Raw genomic sequence first — 26,713 nt, 5'->3', positions numbered from 1 at the left:
TTATCACTCAGGGATTCGTCCTGAGCAATCACAATTTACCCGTGCTTACTGGTGTATCACCATGTGTCAGATAACTGTGCAAAATAGGTGTTTTTTTTCTAGCAAAACAAGATTTCGTTAATTATTGAGCATGTCAATATAAATGCATATTATGATGTAGTGTAGTGATGTACTTTGTTTAAATGCAAGAAAAGGGTAGGCTAATAATAATCTTGATTCACAATTTCTGATCTCATTATTTGTCCTTTTTTTTTTTATATAAATATAGACACACACACACACACACCCAGAGCAGTGGGCAGCCATTTTTGCCCCGAGAGCAATGGGTGTTTGTTGCTCAAGGGCACCCAGTTATTTCCTGCCAGTATTGAGTAATCGAACCCGCAACCTTCAGATTACCAGTCTGACTCTCTAACCATTAGGCCATGACTGCCCTCAATAAAAAAAATTATAATATAAAAATAAAAAATATAATATAAAATATATATATATTTTTTTTTAATAGTTTTTTTAAAATTATAAATCACATTAAAGCTACAGTCCACAGATTTTCCTCATGGTCGCCATCTCTGTCGGAAATCTGCAATTGCAGTCATTCGCTGAATTATCAACTTTACATGAGTTGTACCTCGACACTGCAAAGCGCGGATGAACACAATGTTTAAGGAGAGTGTGAGGTTGTCAGTCGCCACGTCGGTGTGGATACTGGCATTCAGAGTCACAGATTATTATTTTTGGAAGTATGACCCACATAATTTTCACCGGAAAATGTCCTCTGAACAACTAAGAAACATCCACTTTTGTTCTGGTTCTGACATTGCAGTAAACCGTGCTGATTAAATAACAACCGCTTATAATATCTCACAAAACTGTGCAAATTATACTTTGTTCTCAAATTGTTAATGTTAAAAGTCATTAGCACTGTGTGACTACATGTAATGTCCTTCCATCCTTGTTTTCGCATGGGACCGGTTGCAGTCTCTTTCTCTCTGTAGCCACTCCGAAGTCCGAATGAAGTGTTTTGCATTTTACAATGGGTGAATCTATTGCCACTTGAACCTTTCTGGATCTGGATCTATAATTCTCGACCTCCAACGTCCTCACTTGCAATATAGCCTACTAGCCGAGACTCTTTCTTTATGTGTACAGATGTGACGTAATGACGCAAAGACAAGCTCGAATCTCCCGCGGAAATCCACCAGTACCACTGGAATTAAAAACATCATTACATCACACTTTGAATCGGGCTACGGCAAGCAGATAGTTTTGAACACTGGCTGGTTATGTATTTTGGATAATATTGAACCCCCCCAAAAAGCTATGGACTGCAACTTTAAGTCATATATATTGCTTTGTGTAATTTATCAAATTCGACATAATCATTAAAAAACGAGATTGAAACAAGATAAAATATACACAAAAAAGCATATTATATTATGCAAAGCAAAATGCAAGTCTCAAGGAACATAATGGACCGCATTGGTTATCGTTCTGCCATCTTGACATGGATTTTGTATGCTCCAGGGGTCAGGTAGTTACAGGAATTACACAATTCTCCTACTGTTTGAGAGAGAGATCTGTATCTAAGGCTGTGCGCATCAGTATAAGCTAATTCAGTCCGCTAAAGCTAAGCTAATATGAGTTAATCCATACCAAAAGTGTCTTATGCTTCTAAAACAGAGTGGGAGGAGGGGGTCTCATTCACACTGAGACATTAAAGCTGCTCAATCAAACCTTCTAGGTCATGTTGAACACCAGCCACGTATATGCAGCTGAAGTGTTAGTTCACCCCAAAAAAATATAAGTTTTGTCATCATTTATTCACCCTCAAAATGTTCCAACCCTGTATGACTTCTGCTGAACACAAAAGATATTTTGAAGAAGGACGACATAAACAGTTGATGGACCATCTGACTTCCTGGATACTAAGTTAATGGGGCCTGTCAACTGTTTGGTTGCCGACCTTCTTCAGAATAACTTCCTTTGTGTTTAGCAAAATAAAGAAATTCAGACAGGTTTGGAACAACTTGATGCAATTGATGGCAGAATTGCATCAATGACAATTCAAAGCCACAGAGCCTTTTTCATATTTATTTATTTATTTATTTTTTTCTTCATAAATTGATGTTCTACACTTCCCTTTAAGAGGACTTAAGATGTATTTGTGGCTGAAAAGGCTTCAAAATCAGTGTAGGAAAATAAAACATTCTTTTCCTTTTAGGCTGTTAGATTGCAGTCTGGAAAACCACAGGAAAAACAAATGTATAGGTACACCTACATATTATATTATGTATACTGCACAAACATAAAAGCATGGTAAGAGGACGAGTAGGCTACATATTTGAATGCATGGTCAAATGGTAACTCTGCACATATTCGCTCTTTAGATTTGGCACAGCTAGGCAGTCATCTCTGTCCTTCATGTCAGTAGAATCGCCTTGTCTCACCTGGAGATTGCCTTCTCTTACAAGAGAGGATTATGGAGGTGGTAGAGGGAGAGAACAGACTAACAATCCTCCTTCTGCTTTTAGCCCACAGACACAAAGTAGCTACTGAGCAGATCAGCGGGTCACTCACACAAATGGCAAGATACAACAAAAACAATTTACATATAATACACAATATCTGACTGGCTGTTAACCATCTGCTATATATTGAAATGTTTATTTTCACCACAGCAGACAAAATATATCAAGGACAGCACATTTACTGTGTCCACTGCATGTCTGCTATACCAATTAGTCCTTTGTTTTTGTGACAATATACAGACAGACAACAAATTTGGCTACTTGACTTCTAAAATGAGGAGGCTACAGTCCACTTAGAGCTCATGCTAAAAGTCAAATCAGAACCATCAGTCCCAATGACTTATAGCATCATGCCACAAGTGACACTACCCTCTAGTGGATAACTGACATTATTCATGGTTTAAAAACGCTGCTTTCTTTTTATTATTATTATGAACATTATAAACAAAGAAGGAAGCAGTCACTCACAATGTAGAACAAATAGGAAAAAGAAAATTATAAGACTATAGCATCTCTACCTCTAAATCATTTGTTGTTGAGAACATTGATAATGTTTCTTCTTTACTTTGGAAAAATGTAGTAGTGTTAATTGTAAAAAGAGCATTTACAGAAAAAACAAAATATATAATTATTTTGTTAACTCAATTTTAGATACATATAGTCCTAAATGTAAATGTTCAGGACAGAAACCACATTTTTAAGTTTAAAGCTATTATTTCCAACTCATGTACACTAACGTTGCTTTCACTTATGTCCTGCATGTCCTGCATGAGCAATTGTGACGTCACAAACATAATTCTGTGACAGACATGCGTGAGAATAAGAGCGAATCTCGCGCGCTCATCTCATAGTAGGTTAGAAGTAGGATAGTCGAATAGCAAAGTACAACGATACAATGGTGTTAACCATAGAAAGCAAACAAACAGAATGCAATGTGCAAATGGTCAATTTGAGCGAAAACGCACTGGAGTAACCAATTGTGTTTTCCAAATATTTGAGCCTAGATAATATTTCACAAATAAATAGGCTACTACAAACCATCCTACAAATTGCATGTAACCAACAAATATCAAATCTGTCTGTAACGATTGTGAGACACTAGATCTCTTGACTCGATTTTCTCACAAATGTGTCCAGGCAGATTTTCTTAAATTAAAGAATTTTTCAATTAATGTAATCCATATTTTAGCGCCATCTGCTGTCCATCTGCTGCTCAACCGCTTGTGAGAAAATCGAGCCAAGGGATCTAATAAAAAACCAAGTGTCTCAAAATCATTACAGACAGATATACATTTGTCATAAAAAAAACACTTCACTATTTGTATCTAGATTACACTAGATTAAGTTTTGAATAATGTACGATTCAGTTAGGGTGATTTAATTTAACTTTTTTATATGTCACACACGCACACATACGCACACATTGGGTTTAAATGTTTGGCGACTTTCCATGGACAGCTATTTTTATACTGTACAAACTCTAATCTATCCCCCTATACCAACCCTAAACCATCATACAAAACTTTAACTGTGTTTTTAGATTTTCAAAAAAAACATTTTTGTCTGCTATAATGATTTATAATCTGTTTTCCTCATTGGGACCAACAAAATGTCCCCACAAGGACAAGGATTTCGGGTAGCCTATTGCCATCTTTGTGGGGACATCTGCCACATAGGCTTTAGGGACTTGATTTGACATGAGACATGATTTGTTTAGGCCTACTGTACAAACTGCGTGTACTACCACCCCATAACGCAAAACACAACCCTCACAGAAAAATTTATTTTTACATTTTGTAACGCAAAGTTGATGTTGCCCAGAGAGAGAGAGAGAGAGAGAAACAATAGGCCCTAACTGTTATGTGAGGTGTTGGAGAAAACAAACAAACAAAAAACTTAATTTAGTATGATTTATTAGCTGTTTTCCTCGTGGGTAGGCCTACACACAGTCTAAGATCAACAATCATTGCAAACACACCAAGCATTTTATAGTGATGACCGTTTAAAAATCAGAAATTTAATTCAATTGAAGATTTTTGATGTGAGCATTGACATGAGGATAGATTTTTCTTAGGATCATGGATCAACTGGATTGCACAGGCTTTATATTTTATTGTCATATTTTTCATTGTACAATGCATTGCATAATTGGATGTTTTTAAATAGCCTATACACTGACAAAAACTATAAAAGTTTTAGTTGCACGACGATATAATTAGGCTATCTAGGCTACGATTCTTGAAAAACTCGAAGAGTCTGTTTGTTCATTTGTTTATTTGCGGAAGGTGCCCACTTGAAGACCCCAGAGATGTCCCCTACTCGGCTCAATCCAGAAGGTTGTTGTACTGGTCCACTGAGGAGACCACACTGTAGTTGCAGCCTTCGTGTGTCCTGACCTGACGCGCCAAGTTCACTGCAGCCATTAACGCCGAACAGAAGGAGATTACCATATGGAAAGAAGCGTAAATGTATGAAAAAGCATAGTTAAAGCTATGTCTTATATTGTGCTTATTTTGGCAAAAGCCGAGTACAAATCAGCATGAAGTTTAATGGAAATCGCGATGAAGCAAAAAAAAAAAAAAAAACAAACAAAAAAAAAACAAAAAAACCCCCCTGATTTAAAGTATTTTTAATTATATGAAAACAATTCATTATATTCATACCCTGACTTCCCATCACCTATCACGTTTCCCCGGTGGACTGCATTTGAGGCATGAAATGCTAATGTGGTTCTATTGATGGCTACAAAGGTTAGTCTGATGCGATGCACCTGGTGTTAAATATTGAGGGAGGCTTGGTGAGGAATAGACACACTTAAAAAACACACAGGTGTTGTATGACAATAAAACACAGGTGCTTTTATTTATTTTTGTATCTGGGTCATCACCATTAGATGCAACAGTCCGCCATGGATCACTTACAGTCAGAGCATTTTGACCTGAAACCACACTCCAGTAAAGCTGTGAAAATGAAGACGCCTTGCAAGAAATTAAAGTTTTATACTTTCTTCTTATTAAATTTATATAAAATATTTTATAGTTAGCTATTATATAATTTAGTAATAAACACACAAGTCTCCCGATTACACCCGGATTGTTTCCAAGTTCTGCTGTTGAGACATAAATAATAATGGCATTTGATAATGATAATTAAAATCTAATGGTTGGAAAATTACTCAATTTTATCTCAAATCACATGCCTTATGTCAAGTCACAATGCCTTATTATGGCCACATTATTAATAAATCTACAAAATGTTGTTCATAGATGCTTTGTGGCTGTAGCCGACATTATTCAGTAATGAAACATCAGTATTTATATTGTGCAGATGTTGAAGGGTTTTATGGGTATAAAGTTTTATAAATGAGGTAAGATCAGAGATTACATAAAAAAATACAAAATATTGATAAAACATTTCAATAACTTCAAATTTCAAATCATAGAAATCACCTGTTGTCAGTCACGTCATAATCATGTAAACTTGCATTCAAAATCCTATTATATTAAATAGGGATCATAGATGAATAGTTAAACTGAACTGAATAGTACACAATATGTCATGTCTAAATAATGTTTTTAGGGCAAGTTCAATATCAAATAAGCTGAAAACAATTTTTTTACTGTAAAGATTTGGGTCTTAAAGGGATACTCCACTTTTTTTGGAAATAGGCTCATTTTAGGGTTAAACAGTTGAGTTTTACCACTTTCGAATCCATTCAGCCGATTTTGAAGAATATCAGTAACCAGATTTCTGGTCTCATTGACTACCATAGTATATATTTTATCCTACTATGGAAGTCAATTAGACCAGAAACTGTCTGGTTACTGATATTCTTCTAAATACCAGAAAATCGCCTGAATGGATTTGAAAATGGTAAAACTCAACTTTTTAACTCTGAGGGAGTTGTAAAATGAGCCTATTTCCAAAAAAGTGGAGTATCCCTTTAACTTTAAGAAAGCAGCCATTACAGGGGCTGGATTCAGTGATTGACTGATTGTGTTGTTTACATTCAATGACAAAGCAAAAGGGACCAGAGACTTGATAATATACACAATACTGACACGCTGAGAATTGCAGATGCAGAGGTTAGATGTTGTTGTTGGTACTATGTTACTCAGTGCCCATTATAAATTGTTTAGGCTTTATTAGGTATGAATGTGTTTATCTGAAGGTCTTTATGGTTCCTTTTCACATGGGATGACGCATTTCCACAAGTTTTTCATGTTTTCATTTGATTTTATTTCTACGTTTGTGTTATATTACCTTGGAAGTAAATAGCCTGAACATGCCGTGGTAAACAGAAAGTGATTACTCAAGATAAAAGTGGCACCATTAGACAATCATTTCAAGTTTTTTTTCCACTCTCACTAAATATGTTCAAAGAAAGCATCAATTACAATTACATGCACGACAAGGCTATCTTTGTAATGTAACCATGCCATGAATATCTAGCCTACAACATTTATACCATTAACACTTATATTAATTAAATCATTTGCGTAAATTTCAGAATGCACTAAATAAAACAATCAAAATATGAATAAACACTTTAAAACCAGGCTTTATTCAACTTACTTTTACAGCATACATTCTTAGTTTATTATTAACAGTTCTGTTTATATATTACAATGGTAACTTATTGTCTTATAAATGTTATCCAAACTCAGCGTGGCCTGTTATTACACAGAGAATAACCTCTTTCAAAAAATTAAAAGATTTTTAATGTAAATTATATATTATTTGAACACAGACACAGAAAATCAAATTCCATTTTTTTAGGCTTTAAAAATGCGTATAGCTTTTGATACTTAAGCACTTTTAAAAACGATTACTTCTGTACTTTTACTGTCACTGAAGTAAAAAAATCTTAAGTAAAGATCTTTACAACTTTCAACTTTACAACGATCTTTACAACTTTTACTTGTACGGAGTAATATTTGACCAGTAGTATCTGTACTTTCACTCAAGTAAGGAAGTTGTGTATTTTGTCCACCTCTGCTCCTGAGGATGTGTCATCGCTTGTCAAGACTGCAAACTTACCTAAAGACAAACCAAAAAGGTTTGTTGGCAGATTTATTAATAGCCTTAATGAATCAGTGAAAAAGCAAAAGTAGATAACATTTCTCACAAAACCACCTACATTTGGCCATTCAAAATCATATTCATGATTATGAAGTTATAAGGTTTCATGAAGGTTTTTTGATTAAAGTTAACACATTTTAGGGCTGTGCAAAGATTAATTGCATCCAAAATAAAAGTTTGTGTTTACATAATATATGTGTTTGTGTTGTGTATAATGTACATTCAATATATTAATATCTAATCTATATCATATATAAATATAAATATTTTATATATGAATAACACTTTTTCTTAAATATATACATGCACGTGTGTATATTTATAAATACAAAATAATTATACACAGCACACACACATATATTATGTAAACACAAATTTTTATTTTGGGTGCGATTAATCGCAATTAATCTTTGCACAGCCCTAGAAATACAGTATTATAACATTTTAAAATGTAATTTCCTGTGATGACAATGACTCCTGTCTTCAGTGTCAAATTAATCTTCAGAAATAATTTATTATCATTATCAATGTTGAAAACATTCTTCATATTTTTGTGAAAACCGTGATTTTCAGTGTTATTTGATGAGTTGAAAGTTCAGAAGAATAGCATTTTTCATAACAATGTAAAAGTCTTTGCTGTCACTTTTAAACAATTGAATACGCATCCTTGCTGAATAAAAGAGATACGAATCTTATACTGACCCCAAAATTTTGATGTTGTTTAATTTTTTTATTCTCTGTCATGGGATTAAAAAAAGACACCTGAATAAATCAGTTCCCTATTCTATGTTTTAAAATAGAGGTGCCACTGTCTAAATGACTTATTTTGTTTCCCTTGCAATGTCCAACTTGTTTTTAACTTACAAAGTTACATCTATGAAGCCTGACCTCTCTTTCTCACCCTCACATTCTGTGACAATGGCAGATGGGGTGACGATGGTGGCGATGCAGGTGGAAGTGTTAGTCTCAATGCTGGTTCTGGTCTCTGCACTGGTCATGGTCCCAGTGCTGATGGTTTCCATGCTGCCATTGTACCAAAAGCCACAACAGTTTCCCCAGAACAAAGGCAGGAAATGTTGCATCTCCTCGCGAAGCTCTTTGCAGCGCAGGCCGAACACCACAGGGCTCAGTGACTGTGCAAAACTGAAGACGACAAAAATGACCACCGCCACGGGGAGCGTCTCCTGATGCCGGGAGATGATGATGATGGAGGGCAGGAAATGCAGGCTTATCTGCAGGCTGTGGATGAGAATGGTGCGGCGACCTTTACTGTTGGATTGCGTGAAATGGCCAGCACGTCTACCTTCCAGGTAAATCGCCACATAGCTTACAATGATGAGCAGCGCCAGCAATAACAGCAACGCTAAAGCGCTGGCAATGCAAGCTGTGCCTTCCAAAGCTGTAGAGCACTCAGTATCCAGCCCAAGTACGTGGTCCCGCGAAGATTGCGCGCAAGCTAGGGCGGTGAAGACAACGGGGTTGAGCAGGGCGAGAACGCAAGCCACCAGCATGACCCAGCGGTGGAAGCGCTGGACCAGAATGGGGTAACGGAGTGGCATGCAAATTGACAGACAGGTGCTGATGGACATCAGCGTGAGCGTGATCATCAAACCTCGTGCCATCAGCACCTGCAGGTCGAAGAGTATCCAACAGGTGATTCGGGAAATAGGCCAACGCAGTCCGCGGAGACCGTGCACGGCTGCGCCCATGATGTTGAAGCCGGACACACAGATGCAGTGCTGACACAACAGGACGTAACGAGGGTTTTGACGCAGCTCCTGGTTGTGCCGCACCGTTGCTATAATGAGGAAGGCGAAGAGACCAGTGACAGTGAAAGCTCCAAAGTGGACAGATGCTTTCACAGTCTCCAAAAGCCGATTGTTTTCTGCTAGACCGGAGCTAGTGAGCCCTCGGGGAAAGAAAAAAGACAAAAAACTCTGTCAATTGGAGAATTAGAATAATATACATAATATATATATATATATATATAATAAAAAAAACACATTTCAGTTACATTATAGCGATAAAATACAACATGGTTTTTAAGGTGGGTCTAGAGGAGCATGATCATGTTGTATTTATTTTAATTGTAACAAATACACATTTCTGGACTACATATTGCGGAATGAAAAACCAAGAAGTCCACTCACCTGTTTGATCGCTGATGTTGGTCATTTTTGGTCTTTCACTTGTTCAAGATTCACATCCAAGTAAATCTCAGAATCACCACCTGCCTCGCTTAATCAACTTGTTTAAATCAAAAAATGAACAATTTTTCTTGTCTTTGTCAAGCTTGATGATGAGTGATTTTCACCTGCAGCTAGCGTTCTAGACACAGCATCTCAGGTTTCTAACATCCCTCCCATGCATGTTTTTCCCGTGTTTGACACAATGCCATGCAACAGTAATCTACTGAGCATACAAGAGGTGGGTTTTAACCACATGCTCATAAATAACTCCCCTCATTACCTCTAACATTTGTTATTTAAAACGATGAACCAGGGTTGACATGATAATTCGGCACTTCTTCAATGTTATTGGCAGGGTTTAATGAATTACCATGGTTGTAATGTTATGGGTAAAAGGGTAAAATAATTGGATTGGATTTTTTTTTTTCCTTAAAAAGCTGGGCTAAATAGTATTTTTATTCCAGTGTTTTTACTAAATAAATGAGGATTTAGGGTGTAAAAATACCAGAAATGTTTTATTATAGAAATGCAATATTTATTTTTAACGAACAAAACAAGACATAAATAACATAAATTTGAACATTAGGCTCCTCAGCACAAAAACTTGGCATCTGAACAGGAAAATACTGTTGGGAGTTATCAGTTATGTCTGTTAAGACAACTCACATGCTAATTCAAATGTCTTTGGATATGTGTTCAAATAAAATAACTCCAATTGAGAAAATAAGTGATTATGATTTTGTCTTACAAGTTGTGAAATGTAAAACTAGTCTTTTGCACTTCTAGACTTTTTAGATTTGAGCAAATGTTACAAAAACATTAACATGCCAGCTATTTTCAACAGTGAAACCTCCACGCGTAAAACAAGGAAAAATGCTGTTCTGAGAAAGACTTTGAATAGGGTGTGTGAAGCCATTTACTCAAAAGGAACAGAAGAAGAACTTGGCTCGTTTTGATCCTCACAGGGCTGATTCTCCTTCTGCTTCCGGCGACTAATCTGCATCTGCAGCTGCAGCTTGTTAGTGAAGAAAATTGTCCTCCAGCCAACCTCCTTAGCTAAAGCTTCCACTGTTGGAGTCACACTGTCACAATGCTTCCTTACTGTCTGCTCCCAGAACTCCTCGGAGTTACAAAGCTGAAGGGGGAGAAAAAAAAATATCAGAAAGCACATACACTTCAATGTAACCATTTAACCAGAGCTGGGTAGATTACATACAAATTGGAATCTGTTACTCATTACAAATTACATGACAAAAAACATAACGTAATCCATTACATTACATGTAACCCTAACCCTTTTGGATTACTTTTAGATTACTTTTGACTTAACTTGTTTAACACATTCATTTGAGTAGAACAACTTGATATTAAAATACAAAGAAAAAGAAAATATATTCCATTCTTTGTTATCAACAACATGAAGTGCCTTAAATATTATATTATGTCAGGGTTTTCCAGACTGGGGTTCATGATGGAACCGCTGGGGATCATGTGTTTAATGAAAAGCTATTAACTAATTAAATCATTTAAAACACTACTAAAAAGATAAAAAGATTATTTAATTTGTTTGCCTGTGTGTCATGCGATGAAATGAACTGTAAACGTGAATTTGTTGAAAGACAAAAACCTTCCAAAGACATTAATGCATGGTTAAATAACTCACTGAATCTGAGTGATAATTCAAATAATAATTAAGGTGTGAATCAAGAGTTGATTAGATCTGCAATGTTGGGAAAACACTTGTTAAAAGTGAAATGATTTCTGTAAATCGAGTGACCGAAAGCTGTGGGTCTCGGAATTATGAATGTTTGACTGCCATTGTTAGAATAACAAGTAATCAATAAAAAAGTAACTGTAGTCTGATTACAAGTATTTTAAAACATGATATAATCTACCGGTAAGTACAAATGCTTATTTTTTGGAATCTGATTACGTAATCCAGATTACATGTAATCAGGTACTACCCTGCACTGCATTTAACATACATACAAACAGCAATTCAAAATTTGTAATTATTTCTACAAACATTTTATGTGAAATATTTTATTTAAAAAGTGTGCTTGAGCGATTTTATTTCAAATGAAAGCCACTTGGTTTGGTTCTATGGCCCTTTGAAACGCCATGGGATTTCAATAGGCCTTACCTCTTTAAACTTACGGCAGGTACGTGAAAGACCTGAAATGTCTTCAAGGTCTAGATGTGCCATGATGGTGAAAAGCAAAGCATTGGGGAGACGGACAATGTAATCATAGTGGCCTTGGCATAAGTTTTTGGAGTACTGCAAGATGCGAGGACCAAATACCATGGCAACGTGATCTGGATGAAATAGACCAGGTTGTTCATTGAATGAGAAAGAGGCTACATTAAAAGACTCACTTTATTTGAAATGTAAAAAAAAAAAAAAAGTGTATGACTGGAATAGTGAGTAAGCAGAGAAAGTTGCTGAATAACTTACTTTGCAGACGGCTGTCATCTAAGAAGTCTTCATGTGATTCTCTCAGTTGTCCTGGTGGTGTGTTCCTGCAGTCTGATCTCAAAGAAATCTTCCACCAGCTCCAAACAACCTGTAGTGAAGGATGTTCATAATTATTATCATAAATAATTGTCTACAGTAAAACTGAGACAAAAAACCTTTCTTTTCAGATGCATAGTGGCTTTTAATCAGGCAAACAGTTCTTCAGAGCTACATTAATGATCATCTCCAAAGTGATATGTTGTAGGATCTTATACCAATAGTTTCTTGATCTAAATAGGCTATAATTTCTTTTACATTTCAGTGTGATCATTACAGCTAGTTTAGCTTGGTAACTGGGAGGTAGCAGGACACTAATTGGCTCGCTTTTTTATCATTTAGTAATCACCACCATAGGTCTATCATTTAAAATATTAAAAACTCAAAATTCATCTTGGGAAAACAGTTTTTAAATTGGGCATGGAGCTATCATGATGGAAACTACTTTAAAACCTTCTCAATTTTGTGTTATGTCATCTTCAAAAATGGAACACAATATTGGAGCCTATTAAGTTAGTAAAATATGTATTTTTTTGTATAAAAATAAAAATGTTCACTTAAGTACATTTCACCTGGGTTTGGAGGATCTTCTAAGAGAAGAGATATATAAAATGCAAACGTTTGGTCATAAGCTACCGCAAGAGAATCGCATTTGAGTTAACAAAAAAAAAACCTCGCACAAACCTCAGTCGGTGTAATTGTAAAGTGGAAATAGTCCTTCATAGGTGCAGGACCTTGTCCACTGAGCTCAAACAGAGTTTCTCCCAGCAAGCTCGCCATTCCCAGATCTCGTTGAAGACGCGTTACCAGGACAACGGAGACTCAGAAGCACACACTCTACTACGTCATCATCTCCAGACAGATGCTGCGCTTGGATAGCGGTTGAAAGCATATCAGCGCTAAATAAAAAGAGTAGACTCTGTACTAGTAGGGTAGCCTACTAGTGATATATATATATATATATCACAATCTCAAATCGTCATCTCTTGAATATGTTGTTAATTTCTTTATTTAATATTCAAAATTTTCACCCACAAGCAAAAATCCCTTTGGGCCCCCAGGGTGTCCTTACACCGTGTCCTAACTACACGCGACGCGATAAAATTCCAGCGACAGCATGTATTCCTCCTTTTCTTGTTTAATGTTTCATCCCTCAGACTTAAAAAAAAATAAATAAAAAATAAAAAATCAGTTTTTATGTATTATTTAAAGATTTTTGACCTTGTCATTATTATTTTTTTCCTGTGTTATAATCCCGTGATGGATGCAAACACATGATATTTATGTTTTCTGTCATTATGATTGTTAATTGTTAAAGATACAACCATCTCATCTTTCCCTAATCTTGTAACTAGCTCTGCAATAAAATGAGCGACAGGTGCACAATATAACACCTCGTAACATCATGTAATGTCTGCACAAAGGAGACAGCTGCTCGAAGATCTCACGTCGCCTTTGGAGAAGATATCGATGTCACTCCTCAAAAAATAAGATTACCCCAGAATGAATTGCATTGCTAGCCCACCCCAAAACCTATACAAAATAATAATGATAAATGCTGACCAATACTTTAATTTTTACTAAAATTAGCCTAGATATTTTAGTAAACTAAGCAAAATGTAACTTGTTTTGTCATATGACGTGCATGAAAAAACACTAGATAAATGCAGTGAAAGTTATAGTCAAGCAATTAATTAAAGCGTACATTTTTACTACAACAATAAGAAACATGAACAAATGAATAAAAGTAACCACAATAAACAAATGCATTCAAATTCGAGAAAAATTTTCCCACTATAAAGAACCTTTTGTGAAATGGAAAGGTTCCATGGATGTTGAGTTCTTTATGGAACCATCAATGCCACTAAATAGCCTTTATTTTATAGAGTGTCTGATACAGTATGTGTACTGGGGTGGGAGATAAAAACTTTACTACAAAAAAAAAAAATTGATTAATTTCCTCAAATTATTCATACGTGATCACAATAAATAATTGTGTGAAAAAGAAAAGCACAAACAGGCGGATGTAACACAGTAGTTAAAAATCATTTAATATTTTATACATATATTTATATATGTACACATAAACTTGTATTCCTTTAATGGTAACTTTTGATGTGGTCAAAAATCCATTGACGTAGAACACAGCAGGTCAGACCTGCAAATTTCGCAAGGTGCTCCCGAGGGCAGATCATAGAAAAGCGTACTCTACCACTTACATCTACTCGGTCCGTTTGTGCTGTAGACACCTGCTTTATCTTGTGCTGAGCTCCTCTGCCTTTACAATAGGTGTCAGGTTTTAATCCAAACCATGTTTTCTTACCTCCTTGAGGCGATTAGACTGAACGAAACATTCCTGCTAGAGCAGGTGCTAAGGACAAACTGAAGTTGTTTGTACAGCTAATCACAGCATCCCTAGACACCATTGTGTTCTGCTGTTTCCATCAGTTTCTCTTTGTGAATAACATGTTTTTAAAAGGATTACAAATGCTGATATGCACAAGGAGCTTACTTTCTAGGCATAAAACATTACTTATTGAGCTGAAGGCATAAATGAGGTGGATTGTTTTCTCCAGAACACACCGGTGGGTGGGGAAGACCATACCCTGCGTATCCACAGCTCTTTCTCTAGAAATGTCAAAGACTCAGTGCAGTAAATACAAAACCTGAATACTTTCAGATTCTTGAAGACAATGTTTTAGAGCATTGGTGATGCGGAATGTGTGCATGATGCTGCTGAAATGTGGTGGAAAGCGCTTTAGAGGAAGGGGTTTGTGGAGGAACCTCCTGTCGGGTACGGTCCCGCCGGGCCTCCACCCTGAAGAGAAAACAGACGTAAGCATGTTTAATGCAGCCCAATATTAAGTACAATAGATGTAAAACCATTAAGAGCCAGACTGACATTAAAGGTGCATTCAGAAGTTTGGTGCTAAATGTATTTTTGTGAAATGTCATGTAAATGGTGTCAACTAAAAACTCAGTGAGAACCATGTGGCTTCTTTTTTTGTTCATCTATGTAAGGAACTAATGACGGTCACATAAAACTCAGAGACAATCGTGATGATCCACATCAATAAATGGCAGTACAGCATCTAACATTTAATTTTATAACAAACTATGCAATTTAATAAACTTTATTTTGTTTCCGAGGGGGAGTAGGATCAGTGACATGCCTAAATATGCCTTAATCTTCAAGTCAGACAAAGACGCGTTTCGCTGGTGTTTTTTTTTCCACACGGATCCGGCGTTTTGGGAGAGTGAAACCACAATTTTTTGAAATCTGAAAACGACACCCTTGCGGTTTCGTGTGTACAGCCAGTCCGTATATTTTGTGAAACGATGATGTCATCACATCACGTGTCGGCTGCGTCACACGCCATATTCGTCTTATACAGCGCGCAAGGTTATGCGCATGCTCAAAGTCTTCTTCTCTGTGTATAGTATATCTCTGTGGAAGAATTACAGCGCCCCATACTGGTCTGGCATATATACTACACCTTTTTCAGTCGGTTTCAGTGGCGTACGCAGATATTTCTTGAGACGACGCCGTGTTTACGGATTTTTTGTTTAGAATGAGAAAAAAAAAAAAAAACGTATAGGGAACGCACCGGCTTCGTATTTACTTCATAGCAACTGGTTTGCTTACCATGAATGGGTTGCTGGAGATCCCAGGTCCTGTGACCTGCTGCCCATAGTTGCCCATAGGTTTGGCCTGTCCGTAAGCTGGAAACCCCCCTGAGGAGGACCATAAAAGAAGAAAAGCCATGGAGCTGGTGTGTTACATTAAAGACTGACCTCAATGAACCTGCTACTCCAACACATGCAACACCAAAACTCACATCAAAGCAGGAAAAGCAAAAAGAGTTGATGCTTAATACAAAACACAAACAGCCTTTCTCATGAGTATGCATAAAGGAAGGCATAATCCACTGGGGGTTTGGGCGAAACACACGAATATAGTCTCACATACCATTGGGCTGTTGGTGGTAGGCTGCAGGTGGGGGAAAGGGACCTTGGCCAGGGAATTGCTGCTGGAAAGTCCCACTAAAACTGGTTGGCAGGCAGAAACTGGTTGCGTTCCCAAAGCCTGCTGGCATGCTCATGGAGCCAGTGCCAAATGAGGCTAAAGTAAATAAAAGGAGACCAGAGGAGGAGTAGCATGTTTCATCTGCTCATTCCTTGAATGGACACACACACACATAACGAGCATGCTGATCTCGACCAAAGCGAGGTTTTACCTGAGGCGGCTGCTCTCCCATTGGTTTGGAATGGATTTGTAGACATGGGCTCCTGAACCATTCCAGCAGCCACGAATGGGTTTGTGGAGGGAGCGGCTGCACGATCGAAAGTCTTGAGTCAGTTTAAAAGACTTGCATGTTAAAACTTACTTAAACCAATCTTAAAAGTACCACCTGCAAAACCCTGTTGCATGTTGGGTATTCCTGGCTGAGCTGGAGGTGCAGCAGCTCCTGGGACACCTCCATACACACTTTGGTAGTGCATTAACACACAAAAACATGTACATGAACAGCCTAAAAGGTGGACTGTGCAGAGAATATACGGTAAGTAATGCAGTGATCTCTCACCCTTGTGCGCTCCCACTGGTAACGGTGGAACTGAGGACACTGTCAAGCTCAGCTAGGGCCGCGTAACGGTCCCCTCTCGATAAAGAGCTCAGAGGCGGGGCAGGGGCCACATTGGGTAGAGGAGGAATGGACATGCCTCCTCCTGAATCGCATAAGGGTAGAGCTTAAATTTATACTCAGACTTATTGTATTAATTCAATTCAATTTAACTAATTAACTAATCTTGATTTGTCAGTCATTACTCATGAAGATATGTAGGGCTTCTCTCTAGGATATAATTCTGTTTCCTGTTATTATTATTATTTGTGTTTTACCAATGCATGTTGGTTGCACCACATGACCTTAAAATATTTTTCCCCTAAGAAATAATACATTTAAATGTAAATAATAATAAATTTGTCAAACTCCTTGGTTTTCTTTTCAATATTTTTCTCTTTTCTTTTTAAATTGAAATAAATTAAAAGATACGACAAAAAAAATGTTGTCTTCTTTAAATGATTGGTACAGTACTGTTAAAGTAAGCCAGCAGCAACAGAGGTGATATTAAGCCAATAACATTCTGTAACAACCATGACAAGAAATAAAAATACACGTGAACTGAACATAATACACAATCGATGGGGGCAGGGTGTGGTACCTGTGTGGGGTTGTTGAAGGGAAGGCTTTGAGGGGGGTGATGTGCCAAAATGTGACGGTACACTGGCGTTTCCAAAGGAATCAAAATTGGCAAACTCTGTGGTGGAATTATTTTGTGCTACACATAGCACAGGATGAACAAAATAAATTAATGAACAGGACTCATGAGGAAAATTAAAGTGACAGAAATCATGGTTCTGACATAAATGTAGGCAAGCAAAAGCAAACTGAGCTGACTGATTTTATTCACAAATGGTTGTAGAGTAGGGTAGTTGAAATGACATTTAAAGGGATAGTTCATCCAAAAATTTTAATTATGTCCTCATTTTCAGACCTCATGTAGCATTTGATCTGTTTTTATTCATATAAGGAAAGTCAGTGGGGTCCAAAACAACATTGGATGTATGAAAAATAAATAAATTCAATGTATCTTTTGTTTTCCACAGTAGAAAGAAAGTCATAATTAAAAGTGAGAAAACATATTTTTGGGTGTACTATCCCTTTAAATAAATGACAAAAAGCTATGTGACAAAAGATGATTAGTAGTGACAAAACAATTACAGGAACTTTCCTCCTTTCCATCAAAATTACTCCTTTCTTATGCAAATTTGGGCTGTCAATCTATTAAAAATCTTAATGGTTACCTGAGGGCCTGTTAAAATGTGCAAAATTAGCAAAGTTTGAGGAGCTGGCAGTTTGAGCTTGAGGGGCAGCAAAAATATCTCCACCCAAGTCAGAGAGGAGATCAAACTTCTTCTCCTGGCCTGCAGACTGGGCCTGAGTACGACTGGTCACTGGGGACTGAGACAGAAACGTGGGGAAGGCATGAAAAGCAAGGCATAACCTGATTTCACGGAGAAGAAATAACTGTTGTGTGGTTCCGAATGAAAGCACAAATGTGCAGGTGGTTGTGTGTAGTTACCTGGTTAGACGGAGTCTTGGTAAGATGCAGGGTTTTGAGGGGCTGGGGAAGAACCTCTGGGGTGCTACTGGTACTGCTAGCAGATGAACCAGATATTGAGGCCTGCACAGAAGCTATCACCCTGGCTTGTTCTGGGGGAACATACCTGAAAATGACAGTGGCACAATAATAAAGCAGTCAATTTGTAGGCCACCCGGAAGGCTAATAAATAGGGCTGTTAAACGATTAATCACGATTAATTGCATCCAAAATAAAAGTTTGTGTTTACATAATATATGTGGGTGCACTAAGTATAATTATATATATATATATGAAGAGTTCAGATGCAAAAGCCTCTAAATGCCATTTGAAATTTTCTTCAAGAATGTTCATTTTTATTAAGCTTGTATATTTAAGTTCAGTAATTTCACTTAAATGGCAATGAAGATTACCTATGAATTGCCATTTAAGTGAAATTACTGAATTTAATATACAAGCTTGATAAAAATGAACATTCTTGAAGAAAATTTCAAATGGCATTTAGAGGCTTTTGCATCTGAACTCTTCATATATATATATATATACACACATACATATATTTATATATATATATATATATATATATATATAAATAAACACACATGCATGTATATTTACGGAGAAAAATATTTTTTATATATTAAATATTTATATTTATTTATAATATAAATTATATATAAATCTATATACAGTATATACATGAAAATATTTATTAAATATATATACAAGCATGTGTGTGTATTTAACTATTTATATATATATATATATATAAGATAATTATACACAGTGCACCCACACATATTATGTAAACACAAACTTTTATTTTGGATGCGAATGCGATTAATCGCAATGTGAAGGTTCAATGCGGATTTAGATATATTTTTGCCTTTACTGAAACAACAGGACAGTATAGATTTAGTATTTTAGTGTAACTTCCTGATTCCACAAATGATATTTCCATCAGAATTTATTGAAGAACCTCAGTATGAAAAATGAACAACTTTGCACTACAATAGCAACAATAGCACTCAAAAACATTTGGCACTTAAGAAATGTGTACAATGCAAAAAAACAACATGCTACACAGAAACACGTCACAGAAGGAGGATGGATCTGACCAGACATTCCTTACCATCGTTTCTTCTCATATTTCTCCTGAAGAAACTCTTTGACTTTCTGAGGTTCACGGAAATCTGGGATCACAGAGCTCTTGTCGTCATACAACCCGAGCCAGATGTGCTTGCAGACCTGAGCACAAAAAGAGAGAATACTTAGAGGAGCCTCAGTATGTTCATAGACTGTAATGTGTTAAAGCGTATTGTACCTCATTGCTGTGTTTTTGTAAGAACTCGATTTCCTGTTGGGTGAAAGTTGTCATAGAAATGGACTTCACTCTGTGTGGAGGGTTGATGCCTCGTCTGGGATACAAATCAAATGACAAACATCACAGACTGGACACAGAGACGAGACTAACCTCTGAGAAGTTGTCGATCTCTAATTCTACCAGTCGTACATAATTAGTGGTGCTTATATTTGTTATTCTTCCAGATAAAAAGTATTTTCACTATAAGCACATATGATACCCCAATTTATCGAATTTGAAGAAAAATGTTCTATGACTTTTCTAAATATTTCGATTTTTGACGGCAGATTAACAAAAATTATTTTTTGAATATTAAAATCTAAAATAATTGTTATACATTTTAATCATTATTAATGACTCAAGGCAGTGTACTAGCAGTGTTCAGACCCCAGAATGTCATAAAGACACTGACATCGAGTGTGGCTCTTTTGACTTAGAACCTTATATTGAAGTCCTGTGGAGCCCCAAAGCCCTATGAGGGCCCCCGTCATATTTAGATATATTTCAGCACCATAATGTCATAAGGACACTGACATCAGGGACGGCATTTTTGACATAGAACCTTAAATTGAGACCACATGTGGAGTCACACAGCCCTCTGGGGGACCCTCGAGGCCCTTGTGGAGCCCCTGTCATATTCAGTTATATTGATTCTTGGCACCAAAATGTCATAATGACATTGACATCATGGTGCTTTAGACTAAGGACCTTAAATTGAGGTCCTGTGGAGGCCCACAGCCCTCTGGGGGCCCCTGTCATATTTAGGCACCATAATGCCATAAGGACATTGACATCAGGGGGGGCTCTTTTGACTTAGTACTGTAAATCTAGGTTCCAGTGTGAAGCCCCGAAGCCCTCTGGTGGTCACTGTTGGCCCCTGTCATAACTCTGCACCAAAATGTCATAGAGACATCATCTTATTCTGATCAGCCAATGAACTGAGACCCCGTGTGCACTACCTGGGGCCCAAATCTCAGCAGCACCACAACATCATATCATAATTTTCACGAGTGGCATTGTCTGCAAGTTGAATACCACTCATTTGTTTCAGTTTATCTAGTTATGAACATATTTTATGCATAAGCAGCTGTAATGTTTAAACATGGGTGTGTCACACATTGACACAGTACTTTATGAACACACACACACACACACACACAATTTTAGCCATATGGCACAAACGTCACACCGTCTTATTTAAAACGGATCTGGCTCTGAATCTCGTGCTATTTTGTGAGAGCTGATGTTGTGATGATGTTAGAGACAGCTGGGACACATTCTGCAGATGATCTCTCAAATGGGAGGGGTTGTGTTAGGCGTCTGCCCATACAGACTCTTGAGGAAAAAACAAGTTCGTTCACCATCTGTGTGTATATGAGGGGCCTCGTTATTAAACTTACAGTATTCCGGAACAGGTGGTGCACACAAACGAGCCCACTGTCATGTTGGCGTAGGTCGGGCCGCGCTGATCGCAATCAAAGCATTTCCTATTAGGAGGCAGGCTGGTCATCTCCCGAAGCATCTTCAAGTGTTTCTCCTCCTGTTTTCGCTTGGCACTCGCCGCCATCACGGAATTATAAAGCTGTCGAGTCTAGGGCAGGTGAAGCTGGAGGTTATAAGTAAGTGTAGTGCATAAACACACCCGGCAGCGCTGGAAAATCGTTCCACATAGGACAGCCAGGAATAGCCATAAACGTCCTGTTCTTCACTGGACTGATGTGGAGTGCTAAAGACTATAGATTTCAATGCTGCCATCTACTGCACCGGAGAAAAGCCTCTGCAGACCCGCAGCACATATCACCGTATGGAACATGGTCAAAAACATGAGTAACATGAGTGTATGAATATTTAATTGTGAACGAGAGCCTGACACCCTGATGTCCACATTCATGTTTCACGGTATTTACATCATGGCACTTGCTTAGGGGTCAGACATGTGTTCCTCAGTGCAAAAGAGGCCAAAGAAAATAAGCAGTTTTAAAGATAAGCATGTTTTTTGTGTCATTATTTGTTCATTGATATTTGAAATACCCATATTTTTTACTTTAATTTTAGACAACTATTTAGTATTTTCAAACCTACAGTGTTTAAGACCATTACGTATTTTGCAATCACGACCTGAGTTTTTGTTTGTTTGTTCATATACCAAGTGCCATTCCGATGAAGGAAAAAATGTTAAAAATCGAAAAGACCACCTGAGGGTTAAATAACACACAGTGAAAGTTCATAGGAACAGAAAAGCCATGTTTTTGTGTCTCTATGGTGTCCTGACCAAAAATATGGTCAAATCATGGTGCTTTTTTATGTATTATGGCACTGAATGATTCCAATATTCATACATCATGGTACTGTATGTACAGAATATGGTAATCCTAGGTACTTTAAAGATTACCATGGTATTACCATGGTAAAAACATGACATTACCAAGTTACCATGTCCAAAAAACCCTATTAGCTTGGTACTTTGTAGTTTTTAGATGGATCATATACATGTACAAATACAAAGAACAAGCTCTCTCTCTCACACACACATATATATCTATAGGCAATAAGATATTAACCACATTAAACACAAGCTACACTAAAATAATATATCAAAGCACAGTATACATTTAGAAATAAAATGAGGTTTACTGTAAATTAAGACAGACTCCCAAACATCAAAGTTACAAGCATTATTTTTTAAATTTTACCCTTTCTTGGCACTTGTTTTACATTATTTTGCCATTTTAACATAATAAAATACAAAAATATCTAAAACAGATCGACGCCATTATACATTAAACTCTTCTGTCCACATGATGGCTTGATCAATGCTTTAAGATCCAAGATTAAAAATGGTCCGTCTTATTCAATTTTTGCTTGTTTTCTCCTACTGGATCCTCCCATAGCTGCAGATTCAGCCTAGATAAAGAAGTCAAGACTGTTAGTTACAATGTTCAAGCAATCAATCGATTTACAATCCTTCTAAACTGATATCTAACCTTTCTCCTTCGTGTTGCAGGGAAATAATCTTCAAGTCGTGACTGTTTAGTTTGGCCCATTTTCTCATCCACCATCCTCTGTTTTCTTCTCTTTAAGAGAGACTCGCGAAACTTCTTCATGCGTCCCCGCACCCTTTCCTCTCTTAAAAGAGTGAATAGGGTCACATACCCAAATTTCAGATACTATTAAACATCAGAATATAGAGACATACTTCATTGGCTTCTCCTTGCACAGGAACTGCACCAGTCCCTCTTCATCAGGCTCACTCCAGGCCAGAACAGGGTCATCAATTTGTGGCGTTTCAAAAAACAGCTTCCGGGCATCCTTGTACTGCCAGTTTGGAGGAATAGGGTGTGTCTGTAAGAATTGACAGCCAAAGTCTGTTGCTCATCACCTTTTGCACTTTTAACTTTTAACAAACAAAGTGTAGACATTATGTAGGCTAAATAAGAGATTGATTGTGCAGTCAGCTTCATTGCTTATAGCGGAAGCTTATGAGATGAATTGAGATGAGTGACAGCTTTTGAGAGATGTTCTTTGGGTGTTGATATATCAAATCACACAATACGGTGTGCTTGCTTTTCTGTTTAAATTATATTGGTTTGCGAATGTTTTCTGTCGCTTCATAACATTAATGTTGAACTTCTGTAGTCACATGGACTATTTTAACAATGTCTTTACTACCTTTCTGGGCCTTGAAAGTGGTAGCATTGCATTCTATAAGGGGTCAGAAAGCTGTCGGATTTCATCAAAAATATCCTCATATGTATTCCGAAGATGAACGAAGGTCTTACGGGTTGGAACGACATGAGAGTGAGTATTTAATGACAGAATTTGAAACTATTTCATGACTTTCTAATTACTCCACCTATGATAATAGGGAAGAAAAGACGATCCCAATTTCCATTTCATGTCGACTTTAGCAGGGCTTGATTTATTCCAAACAAGTACCTTTTTGTTGACATGTTCCATCACACCCTCTATTGTATGATGTTGTTTAATAAGCTTCAATGCCCGACTCGGCCCAAGACCCCCAATCTTATCACAGTAGTCACAGCCCAGCAAGATACACAGGTCAACAAACTAGGAAAGAGACACAGAAAGATAAATTAAACAAACTCTTTTGGTGTAAAAAGAGTACCTTTCCAAAAAAAAAAAAGCAAATCAATGATTAATCTGAAATTCTGAAAGCTTTACCTGTTTATAACTCAGCTGTAGAGCTTCCAATAGCTTTGGTAAGGAGTACTCTGTCACCTCACTGTGAGAGGAATGATTTAAAACAAAACTATGATAGCTATTGCTGTATTTTAATGCAAAATTAAAATGTCTTCCTACAGAAGTGTTGAAATGCCTTACTGTAAAATGTAGCACTGAATGTTCTCCTGCAAAATCTATAATCAGAGTGGGAAATGATTTTGACTTTAATCTCACCTGTCTCTCTTTGCATTGAGCTGTCGGAGAAGAACAGTTCCTCCAAATGCCAGTGTGTCCATGTCCTCTGAGGCTACAGCGTTAACTGTGCCACTTTTGACCAGGTGGGCACACAGTGCCTCTGCTTCACCTGGAGCCTGACATTCAAAGTAATGTCAAAATAAGTCAAACAAGAACACCTCAAATTCAGATGATAGTAGTTATTTCTATAACGCTAACTAAGTTAAAAAGGACACAAAATTAAAAAAATTAAAAACCTGGATACACGGCACACCCATGAGCTTTAGGAGACGTAGGCAGTCTTGTTTAAAGTTGGAGCCTAAAAATTGCAAAACAATGCGCATAAATATCATAGTCACCAGCAAATTGGGAATAGTGATGAGTAGAAACAACATGAAACTATAAAACATAGTTATGTATGACTTTAAAGCGATAGTTTACTTTGAAATTAATGTTTGGCATGTTTTAGCTTACCTCAAGGGCATCCAAGATATAGGTGTCTTTGTTTTCGCAGTAGTTTCAATTTTGATATTTTTAGGTCAAACTGCTCTTGTCTGTCAGTCATATAATGGAGGTCTATGGTCACCACCTCAAAGAGCATGCACAGAGAAGTCCAAATTAAACATGATTTAATGACTCGTAAATGTAAGTACACATTGAACCTAAAACACGAAACGAGCGGTTTGTGTGAGAAAACGAACAGTATTTATATCGTTTTTACCTCTTGTAACCACAGCCACGTCCAAGCGTTTCGTGTCTTAGGCCATCAATGTGTGCTTACATTTACGAGTCATTAAATCACGTTTAATTTGGACTTCTCTGTGCATGCTCTTTGAGGTGGTGACCATACACCTGCATTATATGACTGAAAGACAACAACGGCTTGACTTAAAAATATCAAAATTGAAACTACTGCGGAAACAGAGACGCCTACATCTTGGATGCCCTTGAGGTAAGATAAAACATGCCAAACATTAATTTCAAAGTGAACTATCCCTTTAAGATACAGTTAGAATGTTTTCCATTTCAAATAAATGCTGTTATTTTGATCCTGTTCATCAGAAAATCCTTAAAAAATGTATTAGATTCCACAAAAACATTAAGCAGCACAACTGTGTTCAACATTTATAATAATATGAAGAAATGTTTCTTATGGAACCAAATCATCCTATTATAATGATTTCTGAAGGATCATGTGACACTGAAGACTGGAGTAATGATGCTGAAAATTCAGCACTGGAATAAAAAAAGTTATTTGAAATACTAATCATATTTCACAAAATTACTGCTTTTATTGTATTTTGGATCAAATAAATGGAGCCTTGGTGATCATTCTTTTAAAAGAGACTTGAAAAAACCTTTCTGACCCCAAACTTTTTAACCGTAATGTTTAAATCGCCACAAACCTGTGTTGGAGCTCTGCAAGCAGTTATAGCCAGTGATTTGAGCTCTTTTCTCCAGCTAGAGGAATTCAAATATATATTATTAAACACGCTGGATTATATAATTATTATATGTATGTAATTATTAAATAATTTTATTAGAACACATCTTCTCACCACGGCTCTCTTTTGACTGGGCGGTCTGCCATCAAGTACAAAGACAGGCTTGATGTCATGCTCCAGGAAAGTAAGAGTGCGGTAAAACAAGCCTGTGAGAGGGCTGCAACATCAGATGTTCATATTTATAAGATAATATAAAATACACACACACACACACACACACACACACACACACACACACACACACACACACACACATATAGAAGAAAAGAAGATTTACAAAAGAGAACAGACAATTAATTTTTCATCAATTCATTTTTATTCAAACCTTAGCTTCAGATGGCTGGGGAGAGCTGTGCGAAACTGATTCACCACAATAGATGTATCTAGTGCGATAATCTTCCCTGGATTACAGAAACATGACAGGTGTTACAGAGTTTTGGCAAACATAACAGAACAAAAAGATTTTTGAATATGATGTTATCTTAGAACAATCGAACTCTGAAGTGTACATTTGAGATACATTTTTTGGCCTGTAAATTGCTTTTCTTACTGTTTTATGTTGTTTATGACAATACATTATACATTTTTTACTACGATTTCCCCAATAAGCTTTTGTCACACATATTTTAACTGTGTAATGCATTGATCTTACCCGAATAATCGCCGATCTCATTGTTGCGCATAGACACTGGAGCGTCAAAATGAATCAAATGCGCTAACTTTGTAATCCCCATTTTAAATTATTATTTTTTTAAAACTAATCGTGTTGGTGGGTAGGACAGATGTTATTGTCCTTCATCACACATCTTCATTTCCGCATGGTCGCAGTGCTCACGTGGTTGCCACGGTAACATAGTGCTGATAGGCCACCGCTACTTGACGTCACCAACTCGTTTCGCGACCATAGGATCTGTACATAGAATCCTTATTAGCGACTGTTTCCATATGGAATAGAC

General features: G+C 36.9%; 4 protein-coding genes across 5 annotated transcripts; all 4 read right to left on the bottom strand.

Moving 5' to 3' along the window:
• Positions 1 to 8,115: 8,115 nt before the first annotated feature.
• LOC120483237 (putative G protein-coupled receptor 148) lies at positions 8,116 to 9,785 on the bottom strand. The gene is made up of 2 exons (XM_089131707.1): positions 9,761 to 9,785; positions 8,116 to 9,519 (listed from the first exon to the last, which is right to left on the bottom strand). The coding sequence occupies exons 1-2, from the start codon at positions 9,783 to 9,785 to the stop codon at positions 8,471 to 8,473; spliced, it is 1,074 nt and encodes a 357-aa protein (XP_088987833.1). The 3' UTR covers positions 8,116 to 8,470.
• Positions 9,786 to 10,319: 534 nt separating this feature from the next.
• On the bottom strand, positions 10,320 to 13,110 carry fbxo36b (F-box protein 36b). Its single transcript, XM_039677869.2, has 4 exons — positions 12,996 to 13,110; positions 12,255 to 12,363; positions 11,943 to 12,115; positions 10,320 to 10,934 (listed from the first exon to the last, which is right to left on the bottom strand). The coding sequence occupies exons 1-4, from the start codon at positions 13,089 to 13,091 to the stop codon at positions 10,716 to 10,718; spliced, it is 597 nt and encodes a 198-aa protein (XP_039533803.1). The 5' UTR covers positions 13,092 to 13,110; the 3' UTR covers positions 10,320 to 10,715.
• Positions 13,111 to 14,338: 1,228 nt separating this feature from the next.
• On the bottom strand, positions 14,339 to 21,571 carry agfg1b (ArfGAP with FG repeats 1b). Of its 2 annotated transcripts, XM_039677935.2 has the most exons (12): positions 21,237 to 21,571; positions 19,798 to 19,891; positions 19,606 to 19,721; positions 18,456 to 18,600; positions 18,178 to 18,334; positions 17,535 to 17,651; positions 16,898 to 17,039; positions 16,724 to 16,800; positions 16,550 to 16,645; positions 16,282 to 16,434; positions 15,958 to 16,046; positions 14,339 to 15,129 (listed from the first exon to the last, which is right to left on the bottom strand). In XM_039677935.2, the coding sequence occupies exons 1-12, from the start codon at positions 21,401 to 21,403 to the stop codon at positions 15,070 to 15,072; spliced, it is 1,413 nt and encodes a 470-aa protein (XP_039533869.1). In that variant the 5' UTR covers positions 21,404 to 21,571; the 3' UTR covers positions 14,339 to 15,069. The 2 variants fall into 2 exon arrangements, with proteins under 2 accessions (XP_039533869.1, XP_039533870.1); XM_039677936.2 differs by lacking the exon at positions 17,535 to 17,651.
• Positions 21,572 to 22,443: 872 nt separating this feature from the next.
• Positions 22,444 to 26,602, bottom strand: LOC120481614 (putative flap endonuclease 1 homolog). Its single transcript, XM_039675350.2, has 11 exons — positions 26,410 to 26,602; positions 26,083 to 26,158; positions 25,812 to 25,914; positions 25,659 to 25,713; positions 24,510 to 24,571; positions 24,253 to 24,389; positions 24,019 to 24,079; positions 23,773 to 23,904; positions 23,033 to 23,178; positions 22,821 to 22,962; positions 22,444 to 22,740 (listed from the first exon to the last, which is right to left on the bottom strand). Exons 1-11 carry the CDS (start codon positions 26,489 to 26,491, stop codon positions 22,684 to 22,686), a joined length of 1,053 nt encoding a protein of 350 aa, XP_039531284.1. The 5' UTR covers positions 26,492 to 26,602; the 3' UTR covers positions 22,444 to 22,683.
• Between the last annotated feature and the right edge of the window lie 111 nt (positions 26,603 to 26,713).

This window comes from Pimephales promelas, chromosome 5 (genome assembly GCF_988280905.1).
Source record: "Pimephales promelas chromosome 5, fPimPro1.hap1.1, whole genome shotgun sequence".
NCBI classification, from domain to species: domain Eukaryota; kingdom Metazoa; phylum Chordata; class Actinopteri; order Cypriniformes; family Leuciscidae; genus Pimephales; species Pimephales promelas.
Note: the sequence above shows the minus strand (reverse complement) of the source record. Positions and strands in the feature narration are given on the sequence as shown.